We start from the raw sequence: 19852 nt of genomic DNA on the forward strand, positions 1-19852 counted from the left end.
AGCACTGTATTTTGGGACAGGTCCGCATGAAATCACAGCAACACCACCTCGCATAGACCTGCCGGTGCCTGGTGGCCTTCCTCTGGGTCTGCCTCTACCTCTTCATCTACCTGGTTTGTCCATTTTGTCCATCTCGGGGGGATGCTAGGTATATGCAGTGAGGTGGGTTCACTCAACACAACAGGTAGTTAGATGCAGTGAGCTGGGTTCACTGAACAGTAAAGGTACTTAGATGCAGTGAGGTGGGTTCACTCAACACAACAGGTAGTTAGATGCATTGAGGTGGGTTCACGGAACAGTAAAGGTACTTAGATGCAGTGAGGTGGGTTCACTCAACACAACAGGTAGTTAGATGCAGTGAGCTGGGTTCACTGAACAGTAAAGGTGCTTAGATGCAGTGAGGTGGGTTCACTCAACACAACGGGTAGTTAGATCCAGTGAGCTGGGTTCACTGAACAGTAAAGGTGCTTAGATGCAGTGAGGTGGGTTCACTCAACACAACAGGTAGTTAGATGCAGTGAGCTGGGTTCACTCAACACAAAGCTGGGTATATGCAATGATGAGGTGGGTTTAGTAAACACAACAGGTACTGGGTATATGCAGTACTGGGTAGTACAATGTGCAGCTCCCTGCCACACACACAGGTTGTCACTGAATGTGCTGAGCTGCTGGCAGTGGCAGACACATTATGAATTAGCAAGGCTGTGCATGCAACAAAAGTGTCAGTTTGACACACAAAAAAAAAAGTACAGGATGAGCTCTGAAAAGAGCTGTTGAGGGGTGCTATAAAAGCAATAATAATCAGCCAGGAGCAAGCTAAGCAGCCAAGAACCTAACTAATCTGTCCCTAGAAGAACAAGTCTGCAGCAGCTGTCCCTAGTCTGTCTCTAGCAGACACACGAGTGAGGCTAATGGCCGCCGGAGCCTGCCTTATATAAGGGGGGGTGGGGCTCCAGGGCCTAGTGTAGCCTTAATGGCTACAATGTGCCTGCTGACTGTGATGCAGAGGGTCAAAGTTGACCCTCATAGTGCATTATGGGGCGAATTGAACTTCCGCAAAAGTTTGCCTGTTCCAGGTGAATGCGAACCACCAAAGTTCGCCTGGAACCGTTCGCCGCCGAACCGTTCGCTACATCTCTACTATTCAGTAGGAGACCTTGGGCAAGTCTCCCTAACACTGCTACTGGTGGCTGCAGCTCTGGTGATATAAATGTTCTGTGTGTTTGGGGGGGTTTTTTTTGCAAGAAGTTTTATAAATCAGGATGATACCATTTATTGGCTAACTAAAAATGAATAAAAATAAGCAAGCTTTCGGCCTTGCAGCCTTCGTCGGGCTTATATCCTATTTATATTTGGGCGCCGACTATTTTGAAAATTGTCCTAGAAGCGCTTGTGAAATGATCCTCTATGAGAGTATTCACATCTGAGCGTTTCGATTGCAATCCGCTCACCAAAGCGCTGCCTGTACCATTTTTGAGCGATTTGCCTATAATGGCAGGTATAGGGAAATCGCAAAATGCTTGAAAAATTGCTTGGTATAGCGATTTCCCCAGCGCTTTTAAGAATAAATACATTGTATTTATTCTTTTCCGGGTCAAAGAGTTCACTTCCTGGCGCAAGTCAGAACGTGAAAAACCAGTCTCTCTACAAAAGTGCTTAGAAAAGAGCTTTACACAAAATCGCAACATGCAAGTAAGCACAGGGAGGAGGGGGGGGGGATCATGCAAAAAATTGAAAATCGATGACGTCAGCAATTTATTTAGATTTTAGATGTTAACAAAGCCTAAAGGAAACCTGAAGCAAGAGGGATATGGAGGCTGATATGTATTCAATTTTAAGCAATACCAGTTGCCTGGCTGGCCTGCTTGACACCCTGCCTCTTTTAGCCCTGGAGTCTGAACAAAAATGCAGATTAGATGTTTGTGACATAAATCTGGCAAGATTAGCTGCATGTTTTTTTTTTTTTTTTCAGGTATGTGGTTGACTCTACTACAGCCAAAGAGATCAGCAGGACAGCCAGGCAACTGGTATAGTCATTAAAAATAAATACATATTGTAGCCTCCATATCCCTCTTGTATCACGGACATCCAAAGGTCCCTCATCTCCCAATTAAATAGGAATAGGGGGTCAAAGTCTTTCAATGAAGCCCAAATTATGGTCTGGCAAGGGCGAGGTCAAGCCAAGCTGAGTTCGAAAAAAAAAAAAAAGAAAAAAAAAAAAAAAGTTGAAAGTAAAAATCCATTTGAAATAAAAGCAGATCATAAAGTATTTCTTACGAATAATCAAAAAAAAAAAAACTCATCTCTTCTGTAACCTTTTTCCTTCTTCTATATACTTTGATCCTGTGATATCCTCATTTTCTGTATAATTCTATTTTCTTTCGGCATTTTCATATGTAAGCATTTTTCATCTCCATTGAGCTTCTTTCTAGTCCTCTTTTTATATTCTTCTGCCTTCTTTTCTTCCAAAATACTGATCACCGAACCATCTGTAACTGCTGCATTTCTGCGACAGTACTGCGGGAGTCTGCTGCAATACTAAGGGAGCTCTGGCAAAAGCATCTATAAATCCTCCACTAGCACTCCCCATTAGTGCACTGATTCGGCCATTGAGCATTTTAATGACTCCTTTGATTTCTCCAATGGAAAGCCACGGCAGCAGATTCATTCAAATATAATTTATGCCTGGAATGTCACCTCTGTTGTTGTGGCAAAACGAGGGAATATGGTAAAAGCATCTTTGAATTTGCTGCTGGGGCGTCCTATTGGTCTGTGCAGTGACCAATAGGAGTCCTCAGCAAGAAGTGTTCCAGTGGTTCCCTGGTGGAGAATGGCTGTGCAGTGGGTGGCTCTGCAATCAGTTTCAGAAGAAAGATAGCAAAGATAAGAAAGTAGAAGAAAAAATAATAGAAGAAAAGAAGTTTAAGGCCCCTTTTACATTTACTGACTCACGTTGCAGTATATTCCCTCTACTGCAGCTCATAGCTGTGGCCATTAAAGTCAATGAGCCAAGCCACACTTCCTGTGATGCAATGGAATTGCTCCAGCTGATGCAGAGTCTGCAGTGTGGTACCGCTTGTTGTGCACGGTAACGTTGTGGTCCCAGAAGCAATGCATGTCAACAGAAAAATGTTTTGTTTTTTGTTGCGGTGCACATGCGCAGACATATTTCCTGTCTAGCACCGTGCACTTGACTTTAACGCCTAGGCTTTTTGGGGGTGGGTTGCCTCTGGGTTCCCTGTCTGACATATGTAACAAAGTTTTGGAAAGGTGCAGTGGGATACGTTGCGCTAGGCAATCTTGGTGTGTGCACATTGCACTGCACCAGTGTAAAAGGACACTAAAGGGAAAGCAAGAAGAAGTTGGGTGTGCTCACATTAAGAGACTGGCGTCCAAATTCTTCTCTAACTACTTTTTGTGTGGGTAATAATGGGATGAGGGAGGAATCTATATTACACTGTCATCTAAACAGTAAGAAGAGCTACAGGATGCAGAAAGCCAGGTACATTTTAATATATTGTAAAAAAGAACAGATATACAATGCACAGAATATTGTGCATTGCTAATGAATGCAAATGTATGATAATGTGCATAAAAAAATTGCAACCAGGGATTTTAATGAAAACACAATGACATGCCACTGGATTGCTTGTTGAATATATATTTAAGTGTATATTTAAAGAGCAACTATTAAACAGTTTTTCTGTAAAACCCACAATCCTATAGAGCTTTTAGCTAGCAACACTAGAAAGCTTTTCAGAGGTCTGTCATCACAGCCTGTGTGAAAAAATAGCTTTGTTTATTAACTTGTCAGCATCGACGCTTGAGCTGTACCATGTGGGAAGGTTCCACCTCTCTGTCACTTGTCACAGAGGAATGATTTACTGTTTCTTTCTACCCTGCTCACACACACACTGTTTTATCACCGATCATATAACAACAGGTGAGACATTATTTTGCTACAGCTAAAGAATCTGTATTTGCATGTTCCCCCTCCCCCATTCACAATGAGTTGTTCCTGGCAGTAACCTCTGTTTACATTAGACATGAGCAAAGAGACACAGGAACTCACAAAGCTGCTGCAGATGATTATTTTCACAGTAGATTAAGCTATATTTCTAATTTATATCATTGTAAACACACTTTACTCACAGGATTCCTGCCAGTGAGGACCGTCTCTGTATGCTGGATGTGCTGAATACAATCCTCCATAGTAATGCCCACAGTTAGAACTGTTCTCTGTCATTTTTTCTTCAAACAAATGAAAAGATGGAAAAAAAGCATTTGTACTGCTATTTGCTAGGAATTACTGGAAATATATGTGGCATTTAGAATTTTAGTTAACTTTGATAGTTGTCCTTTAACTTATTTTAATTTCGTACTTTGAAAGTTATCAGTAGGCTTAACAATCTTTTTAGTCATTTGACCAATTCACCTATGTTGATGAACCATGGGTTAAGCAGAGAACAAAGTATGCACTACAGCTGCAAGGAAAACTGAGTTAAAGCGGAATATAACCCTGCATTTCAACTTTGCTCTAAAACAAGATTTACAGCATATTATATGCAACCAGCATTTTTTTTTACTAGACCAGCATTGGAAGGGTTACACACAGAGCTTTAAAGTTCCATGGATAGAAATGCAGACACATCCGAAGTTTAGATAGATACATTTAAGTAAACACAATGTAACAAGTGTGGAATGTGACACACACTCTGGCCTAGTGCACACCAGAGTGGTTCGGCTGCGTTTTGCGATCCGCTTGCAGCTGCGGATACGCTTGAGTAATGTATTTCAATGGGCTGGTGCACACCAGAGCGGGAGGCGTTTTTGCAGAAACGCATACTCCCGGGTTGAGGCATTTTTTTGGATTGTGGATGCTTATGTTTATGCCTCAATGTTAAGTATAGGAAAAACGCCTGTTCAGAGCGGTTTTGCCGGCGTTTTTGTTACAGAAGCTGTTCAGTAACCGCTTTACTGTAACAATATATTAAATCTACTACACCAAAACCGCTACACAAAACCGCAAAACGTTAGCTGAAACGCTACAGAAAAAGAAGAAAAAGCGTTTCAAAATCGGCTAGCATTTTGCGGATCTGCTAGTGGTTTTTGGTGTGCATCAGGCCTCTCTGACTGTGCAGGAGCTGGAGGACAGCCAGAGAGTGTGTAACAATCACCACTTGTTAAATTGTGTTTACTTAAATGTATCTATCTAAACTTTGGATGTCTGCATTTCTATCCACAGAACTTTAAAGCTTTGTGTGTAGCGTACGTTAAAAAGGGGCGCTGGGAAAAAAGGGCGCCGGGTTTTTAACGATAAGCATGGATAACGTTTAAAAATGTATTGTACTGTATTTCGTTTAAAATTAATGTTTTATAAAGTTATAAATCATTAAATAATGTGCATTAAATCGGCAATTGTAAAAACGTTAATCTTTCGTTTAAATAGTGAAACGTATAATAACGTTTTAAAATAAAAATTACTAAGTAACCCTCCCTGTACCTACCCCTAACCCCTAGACCCCCCTGTTGGTGCCTAAACCTAAGACCCCCCTGTTAGTGCCTAAACCTAAGACCCCCCTGTTGGTGCCTAAACCTAAGACCCCCCTGTTGGTGCCTAAACCTAAGACCCCCCTGTTGGTGCCTAAACCTAAGACCCCCCTTTTGGTGCCTAAACCTAAGACCCCCTGTTGGTGCCTAAACCTAAGACCCCCTGTTGATGCCTAAACCTAAGACCCCCCTGTTGGTGCCTAAACCTAAGACCCCCCTGTTGGTGCCTAAACCTAAGACCCCCCTGTTGGTGCCTAAACCTAAGACCCCCCTGTTGGTGCCTAAACCTAAGACCCCCCTGTTGGTGCCTAAACCTAAGACCCCCCTGTTGGTGCCTAAACCTAAGACCCCCCTGTTGGTGCCTAAACCTAAGACCCCCCTGTTGGTGCCTAAACCTAAGACCCCCCTGTTGGTGCCTAAACCTAAGACCCCCCTGTTGGTGCCTAAACCTAAGACCCCCCTGTTGGTGCCTAAACCTAAGACCCCCCTGTTGGTGCCTAAACCTAAGACCCCCCTGTTAGTTTTTTCGTTTAAAACTAATGTTAAAAAAAAATGTACTGTTTTTCGTTTAAAAATAATGTTTAAAAAAAATATTGTACTGTTTTTCGTTTAAAAATAAAATTTAAAATGTATAAATCATTAAATAATGTGTAATCATGAGAAACAGTAATAAAACACTAAGTCTCCGGGCGCCGCTTTTAAAACGTTATTTTTCTCCGGCGCCCTTTTTTCCTATCGGGCGCCCATTAAACGATATTTATTATAGGAGTGAATGGCGGCGCCCGATTTGTCCACTAGCCTCAGGCGCCCGAATTTACTGTTTCCCTGTGTGTAACCCTTCCAATGCTGGTCTAGTAAAAAAAAATATGCTGGTTGCATATAATATGCTGTAAATAATGCTTTAGAGCAAAGTTGAAATGCAGGCTTATATTCCGCTTTAAGTTAAAATGTGCAACTTTGCCTTGCAGAAAAATACCTACCGGTATTTGTGTGTGTGCAGCTAGGAAAAGGCTTTTTAATTTCTATTTAGGCTCACTTGATTATACACAGTATTTTCAGTAGCAATTAATTTTTGTTTGCAATATACCAACAAATTATGAACTAGAGGGTGAACTGTATTCGAAGATTAATTGCAATAACCCATGTAACTAGTGAAATACATTCATTGAAAGGGAAGGTTCAGGGACTAACAAAAAAAAATCCATATCCTCTTACCTGGGGCTTCCTCCAGCCCGTGGCAGGCAGGAGGTGCCCTCGGCGCAGCCAGGTCGGCGGCCAGGTCGGGCTTCTTCTGCGCTGCATTGTGCGTTTCACGCTGGCGCGCTGACGTCATTGGACGTCCTCCGAGCTATACTGCGCAGACTCAGTAGTTCTGAGCCTGCGCTGTACAGCCCGGAGGGTGTCCGATGACATCAGCGCGCCGGCGTGAAACGCACAATGGAGCGCAGAAGAAGCCCGACCTGGCCGCTGACCAGGTCGGGCGGCCACTGGAGACCACCGGGAGCCTGCAGAGCGGCGCCGAGGGCACCTCCTGCCTGCCACGGGCTGGAGGATGCCCCAGGTAAGTGGATATGGATTTTTTTTTTGTTAGTCCCTGAACCTTCCCTTTAACACACCTTGCAGTTATTGTGTAGGAATTCCAGAAGTCAAAGCAGACCTGAACTCAGAACTTCCTCTCTGCTATAAAAGATAAGCAACAGCATAATAACCTCTAAAGAAAAACATTTCTCTTTTACAATGTATAGAACTACAATAAACCTGCAGTCTTTACTTCCTGGAATTCCTGGGAGCACAGAAAAGGTTAACCCTCAGTGTTTACATATTGGCACAAACAAAGGCACAGCTGACAGGCCTGGTTTACACTTGCTGTTTACTTGCTGATAAGGGGTAATTAGACAGGCTGTACTGTGTAAACACACACAATGAGAATTTCTCAGCAATTTTGTGTCTTCCTTGTCTGCTGTGCAAGAGTTTGGGTCAGCTTTACGTTGAGCCCCCCCCCTGGACAAGGGAGTTTTGCCCCAGAAGATCATAAGAAATAAAAATTCCAGCTAGACTTCAGCAATAAACATAAATAAAGCAGCCAGATGCAGATGTAATGGGGAGAATCAGCACTGCCTGAATTTGGCTGGATATGCTTTAAATTGTAGTTCCTTAGCAACTGAAATACTAAAAGTTTGCCTCTAGGCCTTTTTCTTTTATTATTAAATTCTAAGCCCTAGAACAGAGTGCAAATGGGTTTCTTTCAGGTCACTAGTCTTCCCCTGACTGTTCAACAACTGGATAAAAATACACAATAATGTAAGCTTTACAGTGGCCTTATTGATTGTGTCAGCTTGTGTTGAAGTCACAAACTCTTCTGTTTGCTCTGCAGTTGCTTTAAATTACCAGTCGGAAGGAAGGATGCTGCAGCTAAACAGAGCCAAGTTCAATAGCAATGGGAACTGCGGTTATGTCCTGAAGCCGAAATGCATGTGTCATGGTGAGAAAATGATGACCGTTTTTATGTTTCAAACTGTCAAGTTCATTGTGTGTTGCTTTTAAATTTGGCCCGAGTTGTATTCAAAATGTAGTTTGAATCCATTTTTAAACTGAATTTTAGGTCCAGTTAGTAAGTAGCTAAGAATGTCCTGTCTTTGTATTAGTGAAACAAAAGTTTGCTTTCTTAAAACAGAAAGAATTTGCGATAATTCAGGTTGGAGTGAGCTTGAGATGTCTCCCAGTGCAACACTGCTGAATATATGCAAATTAACCATTGTATCCTTAGAAGCTAAACACACCTCCAGAACCGCTGGAATGCAATGATGTCAGTTTGTTAATTTGTACAGAGCCATAATAATCCAACATGCATATAGACTGTTTTGGATTGTTTGATCCTCATCAGTGCATGGCATGGATTAATTTGGCTCTATGCAGTAGGGCTTGTAACACCGAGGGGTACAGACTAACCAGCAAGCTCTTTGTATTAGTGAGAAATGGTAAAGTCTTTGACATCTGGTATTAAGAGAGTCATTACTCCAATAAGCCTTCCAGCTTCGTTTTCCTTTAACAGTAGTGCCGTACGCTTATGAGTGCTCAGTTGTCTCAGCTGTTGTAGCTGCGGTACTGAGTGGTTGACTCATCTCAGCACTGCTGTTACCTGCCACAGAGTACACTGCTGCGCAGCCCCATTCAGTGAAAGTAAGTGGAGACACCAGTCACTCTGTACCACTAGAAAATGCGCCTGGATGCAGTTTATACATGGTACCATGTCACACAGTGTAGAGGGTGGTTGAAAGGCCCTGCTGAATTAGATGGAGAGCCTGGGAAGCTGCAGAGAAGGGTGTGAGAACCACTCTGCACCACATTTAGTGTGAGAAGGCCCTAATGTAATTTTGCTAATCATTGTACCACTGACCGATGCCAGCTCATTGGTAGCTGAATCTCAAGCAAGTGTGCTGATGCTCAGATAGAGCAAGTCAGTAGATCTTTTTTTCATCAGATACGATCTTTGGGCTGGATTTGAACAATCGTAACTAATCGGAAGGCAATTGTTTTGTTCACATTTACTGAACAATTTCTTTTTCGAATTTGATCATAAAATCCAACTTTCGGATCAATTCTATCTTGTTTAGCAGTCAACCAAATAATTGCCTTTATAAACTGCAGATTTTCTATACAATTCGATCATTAAAATCGTGTCGAAAGATTGCAATTGGTGACATTTTTTTACATTTTTATTAAATGTGATCTTTCAATGCGATTTGAATGATCATAAGTAATCGGAAGGAAATTATCAATTGTTCACACTTACTGAACGATTCTCTTTCTTTAAATTCGATCATGAGATCCAACTTTTGGATTGATTTTTATCCTATTTTTAGCAATCAACCAAAGAATCGTGCCTTATCGATTGCCTTTGTAAATGGCAAATTTTCTATACAATTTGATCGTAAAAATTGCATAGAAACTCGCATTTGGTGAAAAATTGTACCGTTATAGGGCGACTAAGATCATCCAACCAATTAAACTATCTCTTGTCATGTGACCATTTGATTTTTCTAATTTCAGTTCAACCAGATAACTGTAAATTGCTGTAGAATGATCAGAAGAACATAGGGTTGTTATATACATTTTACCAGCACTTGCCTATTCACACAAATGCCTTACACAATTCATAATATTTATGGGATCATCTTGTATCTGGGATACATGTAATAGTGTTTTGTTGGCAGAATAAGGCAGAGTATACAAACCTACATTTGTCGGGGTCAGAGTTTGTTTCTCTGTGCTGCGAGCCCCTTTGGAATTTGCACCTGTTACTATTGGGTCATCTCCTTGCCAAGCCTTGAAAAAGGCAGCCTTGCAAAGCACAGCTTAAAGCAGCTATGAGAAACAATACATAGAAAATCTTGCAAATTTTAGCTACACAGATTCAGATGATGCATTGCCAGCAGTATTAATTATGCATGTGAAAAAACTGACTCCTTTTACATTACAGGTGCCTTTAATCCAAATTTGGATGACCCTTTACCAGGCCAGTTAAAGAAGCAACTTGTTCTTCGAATAATCAGTGGCCAACAGCTTCCAAAACCAAAGGATTCCATGCTGGGAGACCGGGGAGAGGTAAAGAGATCATGAAGCAATTGCTACAATTTCATGAAACCATTCATTCATTTTTACATACATGACTGTGATCACTCCCTCCTTAGTACAGTATTTTACTGGAATAACTGTAATAAGTGGAGCACTGATAAAGATTATGGTACTACAATGTGGTGCGCACTATGGGAGACACCACAATGGAAGAACTCTGAGGAGCAATGTAATGAACAAGATGCTTTGGAGGGAGAAGATGGCACTATGATGAGGGGAACGGACAGACTTCAATTAGGGGGACATAATAATGAATGGTCACATCATGGGGGACATTAAATTGAAGTGAGAACTATGGGGAGCTTCACAATGAGGGGAGCACTAATAGGAGTCACAGTAATGTGGGGAGCTTTATAATAGTGTTACTATAATGAAATGAGCACCATGATGGGATTGGTGCACTACTAAAAGGAGGGGGGAGAGCACTGTAATGGTAGACTTTCAGAAGATTGGATACTGTGGAAGTATCAGGATGTGTCGTTGGTCCACCAGAAAGCCATCACCTGTTGTTCAGCGTAGCTACACACGTTTTGCATTGGCCAGAGATGCCTTTGCCAGGTAAAGTTTGGGAACCACTGCTAAGTTTAACTGTTTATTAGTATCTTGCCCATGTGATGTCATCTGAGGTAGTTTACCAGTACCGTCAGTGATCTGTTTTGGCAAAGAACTTCTGTGTCTCACCAGAGATACTCATTATAATGTTGGATGTTTCACACAAAATTTCATTTAAGAAAATAAAGGTTTGATTTATACCCAGCTCACTTTTCTTTACCAAAAATTAGACCTAAAAATCTGGCTTGCTTCCCCCAATTGCAGAGCATTGCACTGAAGCATATTAGGATGGAAGTATAGCAGAGCCAGATTATCCACCAGGCAACAGAGATAGTTGCTTTTCTAGTGAAAGGTCAGGAGCCCCACCTGCCCCAGTAAAGATTTATTGCCCCTTTTCATGTAACGCTTTATGGTCCATTAAAAACAAAGTCTGTAGGAATGCTCTAACGGACAAGACACTAAAGTGTTTCTCTCACTCCTGCATCCTCCCCCCTCTTCTTAGCTTGTAAAGCTGTCAGACACAGGCTGGGGTTTGGAAAGACTAATGCTGTCTGTGTGATTTCTGTCCAGTTCAATCCAGCATTCAGAAGCTGCTTGCTAGCCAGGAAAGATACAGGTACATCTGTAGTTAACTTTTCTTCCATAATCGCATCATCATTTAGACAAACTGCTCTGCTAAAAAGCCTTTGGCTGGTAGCACATTTGTCTGTCAGTTTTCTGTGCGCGCTTTTTTGCATGCGTTTTTTACTGTGTGTGTCTGTACATGGGAAAACACAGGCATTTTTTCACAGAAGCTACTTTAGCCACCTTAGCGGTATGGATGAGCTCAGCTCGTCCATTACCGCTGCGGTGGATTGGTCAGCCACCAGCTACCAAATTTTTTTTTTTGTAATACGCAGCTAGCACTTTGCTAGCTGCATGTTTAATTTGAATGCCGCCGCTACGCACCGTGGAAGAGGGCCCCCCCACAGACCCTCAGCGCAGCTTGGCCAATCACCGCACTGCACTATGGGGTGGATCGGGACTCCCCCTGACGTCGATGACGTCATTCCGATCGTTGCCATGGGGACGAGGGAAGCCCTAACAGGAAATCCCGTTTAGAGCGATATTTCCTATTGGGTATGATCGCCGGTGGCGATCGGAGGGGTGGGCGGGATGGCGCAGGGAGGGGGAATCATGAAGCTAGCGCTAGGCTAGCTACATGATAAAAAAATAGGTTAAAAAAAACCACCCGCGGCCGAACGCCGCAAAAAAATAGAACGTCAGGGTGGTTAATTGATATAGAAAATCCACACTTTGCTTCACTGCTATCAGGTTTTTTTTTTGTTTGTTTTCTTAATAGGAAAAACACCTAACAGTGTGCACAGACCCGCCATTGATTTACATTTACAGTTTTCCTAGGCAGAAAACACAGACAAGTGTGCTCCCAGTCTAGAGTTCTGTTTGTGATGTTTACAACTGGTTCCTGTCTTTGCTGAGCTACTTAGCCTTAGGCCTCATACACACATCAGACTATAGTCTTTGGAAAATGAAAGATCACAGACCAATTTTACCCCCTTCCATGTAGTCTTTTCTATGGAGCTGAACTCCCCATCAAAAAAAATAATGCAAGATGCTGCACACACAGATGCTGTACCGACACAAAAGATCAGCATCTGCAAAAGATCTGTTCCTGCCAAAGATCCGTTCCTGCAAATTGCATTCATAGTCTATGAGATCTGCAGATCCTCATACACACCTTGTTTAACTGACATTCATCTGCAGATCAGACAATCCTCTGCAGATCTGAAAATCCATCCTGGTGGATCTGATCTGCAGATGAATGTCTGTTAGACAAGGTGTGTATGATGATCTGCAGATCTCATAGACCAGTGTTTCTCAACATTTCATGGGTATGTACCCCTTTTGATAGCCTGTGCTGACCAAGTACCCCCTGATATGGTAAAGACTATTTCAAGTACCCCTTGATACAGATACCCTTAATAGTAGTACATGATACTCGTTTCTAAACCATTTCCATGTATTTGCTATTGTTTTTAATTAGCAGAAATAATAGTTTGGCTGTTTATATAGGATTTATTATTTTCTGAAACTATACAGTTAACTTAATTAAATACAGTACATCAAGCCCAAGTACCCCCTAGACCCATCAGACGTACCCCCTGGGGTACACGTACCACATGTTGAGAACCTAGGTCATAGACTATGGATGCATTTTGCAGGAACGGATCTTTTGCAGGAACAGATCTTTTGCAGATACTGATCTTTTGAATGTCTACAGCATCTTTGTGTACAGCATCTTGCAAAGATTTCTGTCTGATGGGGAGTTCAGCTCCATAGAAAAGACTGTGAAGGTATGGCTCTCATACTACATGGAAGGGGGTAAAATTGGTCTGTGATCTTTCATTTTCCAAAGACTATGGTCTGATGTGTGTATGAGCCTTTAGCTTTATCACCCGATATATACCTGAGCATGGCCACAACCATGTGCTCGGAAAATTCAGCGGAATTATTAATTCCGTGATTCCGGCCGTAATTAGCTAATTCCGATTCCGGTGGTCGGAACGGAATTCCTATACCTCTTAAACGGAATTCCGCGGAAATTTTATAATTCCGACGGAATTTTCTGAAATAACACCCAAAAAAAAAAATCTCTCTCCTCCTCCTCCTCCATCACTACATGGTAGTAGGTATCTGTCTTACCCCCTAGACCATCAACCACACTCAGGGCCGGGCCGAGGCAGAGGCTGGAGAGGCTCCAGCCTCAGGGCGCAGTGTAGGAGGGGGTGCACAATTCATTCAGCTGTCATTCCCAATTGTGGGAGGAGGAGGAGGAGGAGGAGGAGGAGGAGGAGGAGGAGGAGGAGCTCTTCCGACCATGCCTGCTTAGATGTGAATCTTGTTAGTTTGACACGTTGTGGCATTACCTGGCAGCAAAAAAGATGCATTTCGCATGTGAGCACAGAGGGGAGCAAAGTTTCTATTACATCTCCAGGTTCCCGTGCTGCATCTTCGGTGCAGATTCTCCTCCGTGCTTCTAAAGGCAGCCATACACTGATAGATTTGCAGGAGATTCGACCATCAGATAGATTTCTGTCAGATGCCTGACTGTAAGGCCAACAGGAATCTATCTGATGTGTGCCACAAAGTAGGAACAGATTTCCAATAGATTCCAGAATGAAATCCATTGGAAATCGATCTAAAATGCATTATTGGACCATTAGATCCAATGCAACTCTATGGGCCAACGATCTGCTGCCAGCAGCAGATCAACCTAGATTTTTCCATCCTGACAGATAGATCAAATCGATCCAAATCAGCCGCAAATCGATTGATCTTTCGATCGTGCATCAATTTGTGATTGATTAGATCAGATTGATCGAACGCTGCAATTGACCAGTGTATGGGCCCCTTTAGTGTCTGTTCTTCGGTGACAGTTAGGGTCTCTTATCATGTGACCCACTTGTGAGACTGGCTGGGAGAAATTTGGATCTTGTTAACTCAACTAGAAGGGGGGGGGGGGTTGTCTGGCTATCCATACTGAGGGGGTATCTGTCAACCTATATACTGTGGAAATAGAGGGCTGCCTGGGTGGGGGGAACATCTGGCTACCTATACTGGGGGGGGGGGGGTGACAGCTGGCTATACGGGGGGGGGGGGGGAGTCATTTGGCTACCTGTACTGGGGGAACATCTGGCTACCTTTACTGCGGGGTTGTCTTGCTATCTATTCTGAGGGGACATCAGTTTTCTACCTATACCCTCTTTCCCTGTAAATAAGACCTACCCTGAAAATAAGCCCTAGCCGGAATTTTGAAAATGCTTGAAATATAAGCCCTACCCCGAAAATAAGTGGAAGTTAAAAAGGAGGAAGAGGCAGCCAGTAAGTAGGGACACAGGGGTACAGTGCAGTTTCTAGGCTAAAATGCACCCAGGGCGAGGGTGTAAAAATTTCGCCCCCCCCCCCCCGTAGAGGTAGCCAGCTATATGTCCCCCCCCCCCCCTGAGTATAGGTGGCCAGGCATAGGTGAGCCAGTAAAGTTGCCCCCAGTATAGGTTAGCCAGGTAGTTGCCTCCAGTATAGGTAGCCAGTATAGTTGCCCCCAGTATATGTTAGATAGGCAGGCACCCCCCCCCCCCGGTATAAGTTAGATAAGAAGGTGCCCCCAGTACAGGTTAGCTAGGTAGGTGCCTCCAATATAGGTAGCCAGTATAGTTGCCCCCAGCATAGGTTAGATAGGTAGGTGCCCCCAGTATAGGTTAGTTAGGTAGGTGCGCCCAGTATAGGTAGCCAGTATAGTTGCCACCTGTATAGGCTAGCTAGGTAGGTGCCCCCAATACAGGTTAGATAAGTGCCCGCAGTATAACTTAGATAGGTAGCTGCCCCCCAGTATAGGTTAGATAAGTAGCTGCCCCCCAGTATAGATTAGGTAGCTGCCCCTCAGTATAGGTTAGATTAGGTAGGTGCCCCCAGTATAGGTTAGATAGGTAGCTGCCCCCCCAGTATAGGTTAGATAGGTAGCTTCCCCCCAATACAGGTTAGATAAGTAAGTGCCCCCAGTATAGGTTAAATAGGTAGCTGCCCCCCAGTATAGTTTAGATTAGGTAGGTTCCCCCCAGTATAGGTTAGATAGGTAGGTGCCCCCAGTATAGGTTAGATTAGGTAGGTGCCCCCAGTATAGGTTAGATTAGGTAGCTGCACCCCAGTATAGGTTAGATAGGTAGGTGCCCCCAGTATAGATTAGATAGGTAGCTGCCCCCCAGCATAGGTTAGACAGGTAGCTGCCCCCCAGCATAGGTTAGACAGGTAGCTGCCCCCCAGCATAGGTTAGATAGGTAGCTGCCCCCCAGCATAGGTTAGACAGGTAGCTGCCCCCCAGCATAGGTTAGACAGGTAGCTGCCCCCCAGCATAGGTTAGACAGGTAGCTGCCCCCCAGCATAGGTTAGATAGGTAGCTGCCCCCCAGTATAGTTTAGATAGGTAGCTGCCCGGGAGGTTAAGTAGGTAAGTTCCCCCTCATAATGGCGGGGGGAGCCGTGGGCCGGGGAGGGCAGCCCTCCCTCTCCCTCTCTCTCTCCGGGCCGCTCTCCATGCCCCCCCCCCCCTCAGACTGCAGCAGAGTTAACGGGCAGGGGAGCGCTGCAGCTGCTATACACAGTTACTCACCTCCCTGGATCCGATCGCCGCTCAGTAGCCGCCGGTCTCCTCCTCTGCAATGTAGCCGCTGATACACACGCTGCTTCCTGTAAGCTTCCTGTAAGCAGCGTCTGTATCAGCGGCTACATTGCAGAGGAGGAGACCGGCGGCTAGTGAGCGGCAATCGGATCCAGGGAGGTGAGTAACTGTGTATAGCAGCTGCAGCGCTTCCCTGCCCGTTAACTCTGCTGCAGTCTGGGGGGGGGGCGGCATGGAGAGCGGCCTGGAGAGAGGGAGAGGTCAGATTGCCCTCCCTGCGGCTCCGGCTCCCCCCCCTCCCCGCCATCACAGCACCCCCCCTTCCTCTGCGCCCATGGCAGCGGCACGGGCCGCACGGCCCTAGAAACGGCCCTGCAGGGTTACATCCAACTACCTATACTGCAGGGACATCCGGCCGCCTATACTGGGGGGACATCCTTTTAACAGGGTGGCTGAGGGGGGGGGGGGGGCTGAATTCGTTGCTCTGCTTGGGGCCCTGTGTGGTCTTAATCCAGCTCTGAAGTTAAGTATAGGTGCCTGACACATCCTGGGGATGTGTAAGAGGACAGTTATGATCTAACTCTTTCCTGCTGTTCTCTGCATATAGAAAGCATTAGGGGGGCGATAATTGTTGAGGAAAAGGGTTATGCTTACTGGGAAGAGGGGGACATGGCTATGAAAAACACAAATTCCTGTCTTTCACTGCCAGCATGTACACACGGACATCAAATACTAGGATGTACATAGATGCTAACATTTATTTCTTGAGTACTTTTATTGTTGTTAATATTTATTGGATTTATCTATACATATTATGCAGCGCTGGACAATCAATAGGGTTACAGACAGGGATAATAAGGGTGACAGACAACACAATACAGGTGATTAGTGAAGCAGGTTATTTCTGTGCTCAGCGCCGAAGCTGTTCACCGTCATAGCACTAGTGCTGCACGCCCCGCACAAGAGGGAACCGGTGATCACCAGATCCTGAATTACATCTCCCACCGAGTTGCTACAACTTGGAAGGGTAATAGTATTTAATGCCACCGGGTATTTAAATGACAGCAGGGTGAGCAGTCATTCGGCTCACCCTGCGCCCAGTTTACCCGCGACGTTGCCATACGTACGTGTAATAAGTAGTAAGACGCACAATGCCAGATCATGCACAGGAGTAGTAGTCCCAATAATCACCTATAATCATTAATAATTATAAGTTCACACTATTCTGTGTCCAGAGTGCATCATCAAGTAGAATAGGGAGGGCCCTGCTTATAATCTAAAGGGAGGGGGTGGAGACATGATAGTAGGGAGGGCTGCATCGAGAGGTTCTCAGCAGACAGAATTAGGGCATTGGTGAGGTGGGGTAAGCCTTCTTGAAGAGGTGAGTTTTGAGGGCTTGTATGAAGGTTGTGAAAGGAGGGGGCAAGTGTACTTCAAGTGTACTAGATATACCCTCATCAGAATTGTGTCACAGCGCATTGTGTATTTCCATACATCTCAGCCGGAGACCCCATGTTTTTTCACTCTTCCCATACTTGTCCTGCACTAAATTGACCATCTTATTATGAACCATGAAAATTTGTGCTATAGTTCTTCTTTTCCTCAAATTGGACTGTGATTCATCTCTATGCTTTGGCTATAGTTCACTTGCCAGCCTGTAACAAAAAGGTGGCTAAGCGTAAAATTTTGGGGTTTTTGAATTTTGGGTAATCTAGTCTGAGTATAAGTGTCAGCCAATGGCATTGATGATGTCATTAGAATCCATCATTCTGGATAACAAATAACATCGACCACTATTCTTAGATTGTAGATCTTCCAGCAAGAACCTCCTTTCATTCCATCTGCTGTTGCTATGCAACAACAAACTAGGCAAAGGAGAGCAGAAACATTCCATTTCGCAAAGTCATCTTGAATTGGTGTAAACCAGTGGCCCTCAAACTACAGCCCACGGGCTGTATGCAGCCCCCCAAGGCTTTTTCACTGGCCCCCAAACACAAAATGTATAACTTATAGATGTGGCCCACGGCACCTTTAAATATTGGCGGCCCGCATATAGAATAGCTGTGCTGGCACCACCCATCCACATACTGTAGAAGCCAGTGAGCAGTCATTTGTGGGCTTCCAATCCAATTCTGCATCAGGTGACACTGTTGTCCATCTGGACAGCAGGTTGCCACCAGGGATGCTCACTGGATGCTCTCACGAGTAATGATTACTCGTGGTTCAAATGAGGTTTAATTGGCGCAGGTGTGCGGCGGGATACAAGGGGTTATTTACCTATAATTCCGCCGTCTGCCCTGCATTCCAAAGAGCTTACACACGTCCTATTGGTCGCGTTGCAAGCCTCACACCGGTGCACTTCCTCCTTCCAGCTTGAAGGATTTGAATCACGAGTAATTACTTGTGAGAGCATCCGGTGAGCATCCCTGGTTGCCACTTGGGTATGCTTCCCTGTCTGGTGCAAAAAGAAAATCTTAGGGCGCCACATGACTGAATGGCTCCTCTGGGCATGATTGGGGGGAATCCATACCTGGATTCAACATCTAGGTTTTTCAATATCATTTTATGTATGTTCCGGCCCCCCAGCAGTCTGAAGTATGTTGATCCAGCCCTTGACCGAAAAAGTTTGGGGATCCCTGGTGTAGACACTAGACAGTGCTCAGCATAATGGGATGCTTTTGCCCTCCTTTGCTTTAGTTGTTTGCGCATAACAAGCAAAAACCTACAATGACACGGCGGACACAGCGTGTGCAAAGAAGCACAGTGACAGAAGTGCAGGGCCAGCGCTAGAGAAGGGAAAGATGCTCTCGCGTCTCTTACATCCTATTGGTGGGCATCACAGCAATAACTGCCACAGCAATGTGAATTAAAACTCACATTCGGGAAGGGAGTGGGTGGCATAATAGGAGCGAGAGAACCTCTCTCGTTCCTCAAACATCTATGTGTGTTCTGGCGGGGGGTGGGGTTGCAGGACCATGACCATGACGTCCATTTTTTATGTCAGAGGCCTCTCCTACAAAGGTGGACTATTCCTCTGTCCTGACGCTGTCAGTGTTGTCAGGGGACACTGACTAAGGGCTTGAGCCCACTGACACAGTTGTATCTGCTTCTATCTGCTTTTCAGCATCTCTAACATTAATGTGTAACTGAAACGTGGGCACAACTGCGCCAGTGGGCTCAGGCCCTTAAAGGTACCCAAGATATAGATTACACTACAGAGAAAACATTTATGCCCTTTATATTGCTTTTACATCAGTTGCCAATGTTGCCACAAAAACACTTTCTTTGATAGTGTTACTTTAACTAAGCAATGCAGTGCGCAGGTCAGTAATGCTACACCTTCACCATCAGGTGTTGTCCTAGATACTTGATTGATTGTACTTACACCTACAAAGGACCTTGACAAGGGCTTAATAATCTGACACCACTTTGCACACCCTGGGATACAGGGTTACAGTTATTTTGTAGTTGTGAGGATCAGAACATTTACCAATTAAAGCTATTTGGCTTCACCAAAGCTAACTTGTTTAAAGTCATGTTTATTGTGTTACGGACTCTGACATTAGTGGAATTGATTTCTCTCCACTCCTAGACGTTTCATAAGTGTTCCGCAAGGGACAGTATCAGGAAAAGGACATAGTGATGTGCGCCGTGATTGAACACTGTGACCTTGCTGTGTGTCAACCTTAGCAGTCATGCTGAAGGGCTGACATTTTATTTTTTAATAAAGCATTATAGCTGCTAACATTTAGCACTTTCTGCTGAGGACATTTGTATTTGACTCAGACATGATATAACAATATTGATTTTTCATAGATCAGTGTCTTTTCTCTAACGGACCTGTGTGTATTTGTCATTGGTAAACAGTCTTATTTTACACTGTATCCATTACCTGCTTCTTGTAGTACAATTTCAGCTTTTTTTGCTGCATATTTATTTG

The 19852-nt window shown here is 44.2% G+C and overlaps 1 protein-coding gene and 1 long non-coding RNA gene across 15 annotated transcripts in view; one reads left to right on the plus strand and one right to left on the minus strand.

Moving 5' to 3' along the window:
* PLCH2 (phospholipase C eta 2) overlaps nucleotides 1-19852 on the plus strand; it is a 1280386-nt gene that overhangs the window by 1168973 nt on the left and 91561 nt on the right. For all 14 annotated transcript variants that reach the window (XM_068240676.1, XM_068240675.1, XM_068240674.1 and 11 more), the window contains 2 exons: nucleotides 7925-8032; nucleotides 10031-10155. In XM_068240676.1, the coding sequence (XP_068096777.1) occupies nucleotides 7925-8032; nucleotides 10031-10155 (233 nt within the window). The remainder of the gene's footprint in view (nucleotides 1-7924; nucleotides 8033-10030; nucleotides 10156-19852) is intronic.
* The window catches only part of LOC137521439 (uncharacterized), an 81960-nt gene that overhangs the window by 10946 nt on the left and 51162 nt on the right, over nucleotides 1-19852 (minus strand). The window contains exon 2 of the long non-coding RNA XR_011022123.1: nucleotides 4153-4251. This is a non-coding gene — a long non-coding RNA (uncharacterized lncRNA). The remainder of the gene's footprint in view (nucleotides 1-4152; nucleotides 4252-19852) is intronic.

This window comes from Hyperolius riggenbachi, chromosome 6 (assembly GCF_040937935.1).
Source record: "Hyperolius riggenbachi isolate aHypRig1 chromosome 6, aHypRig1.pri, whole genome shotgun sequence".
Classification (NCBI taxonomy): Eukaryota; Metazoa; Chordata; class Amphibia; order Anura; family Hyperoliidae; genus Hyperolius; species Hyperolius riggenbachi.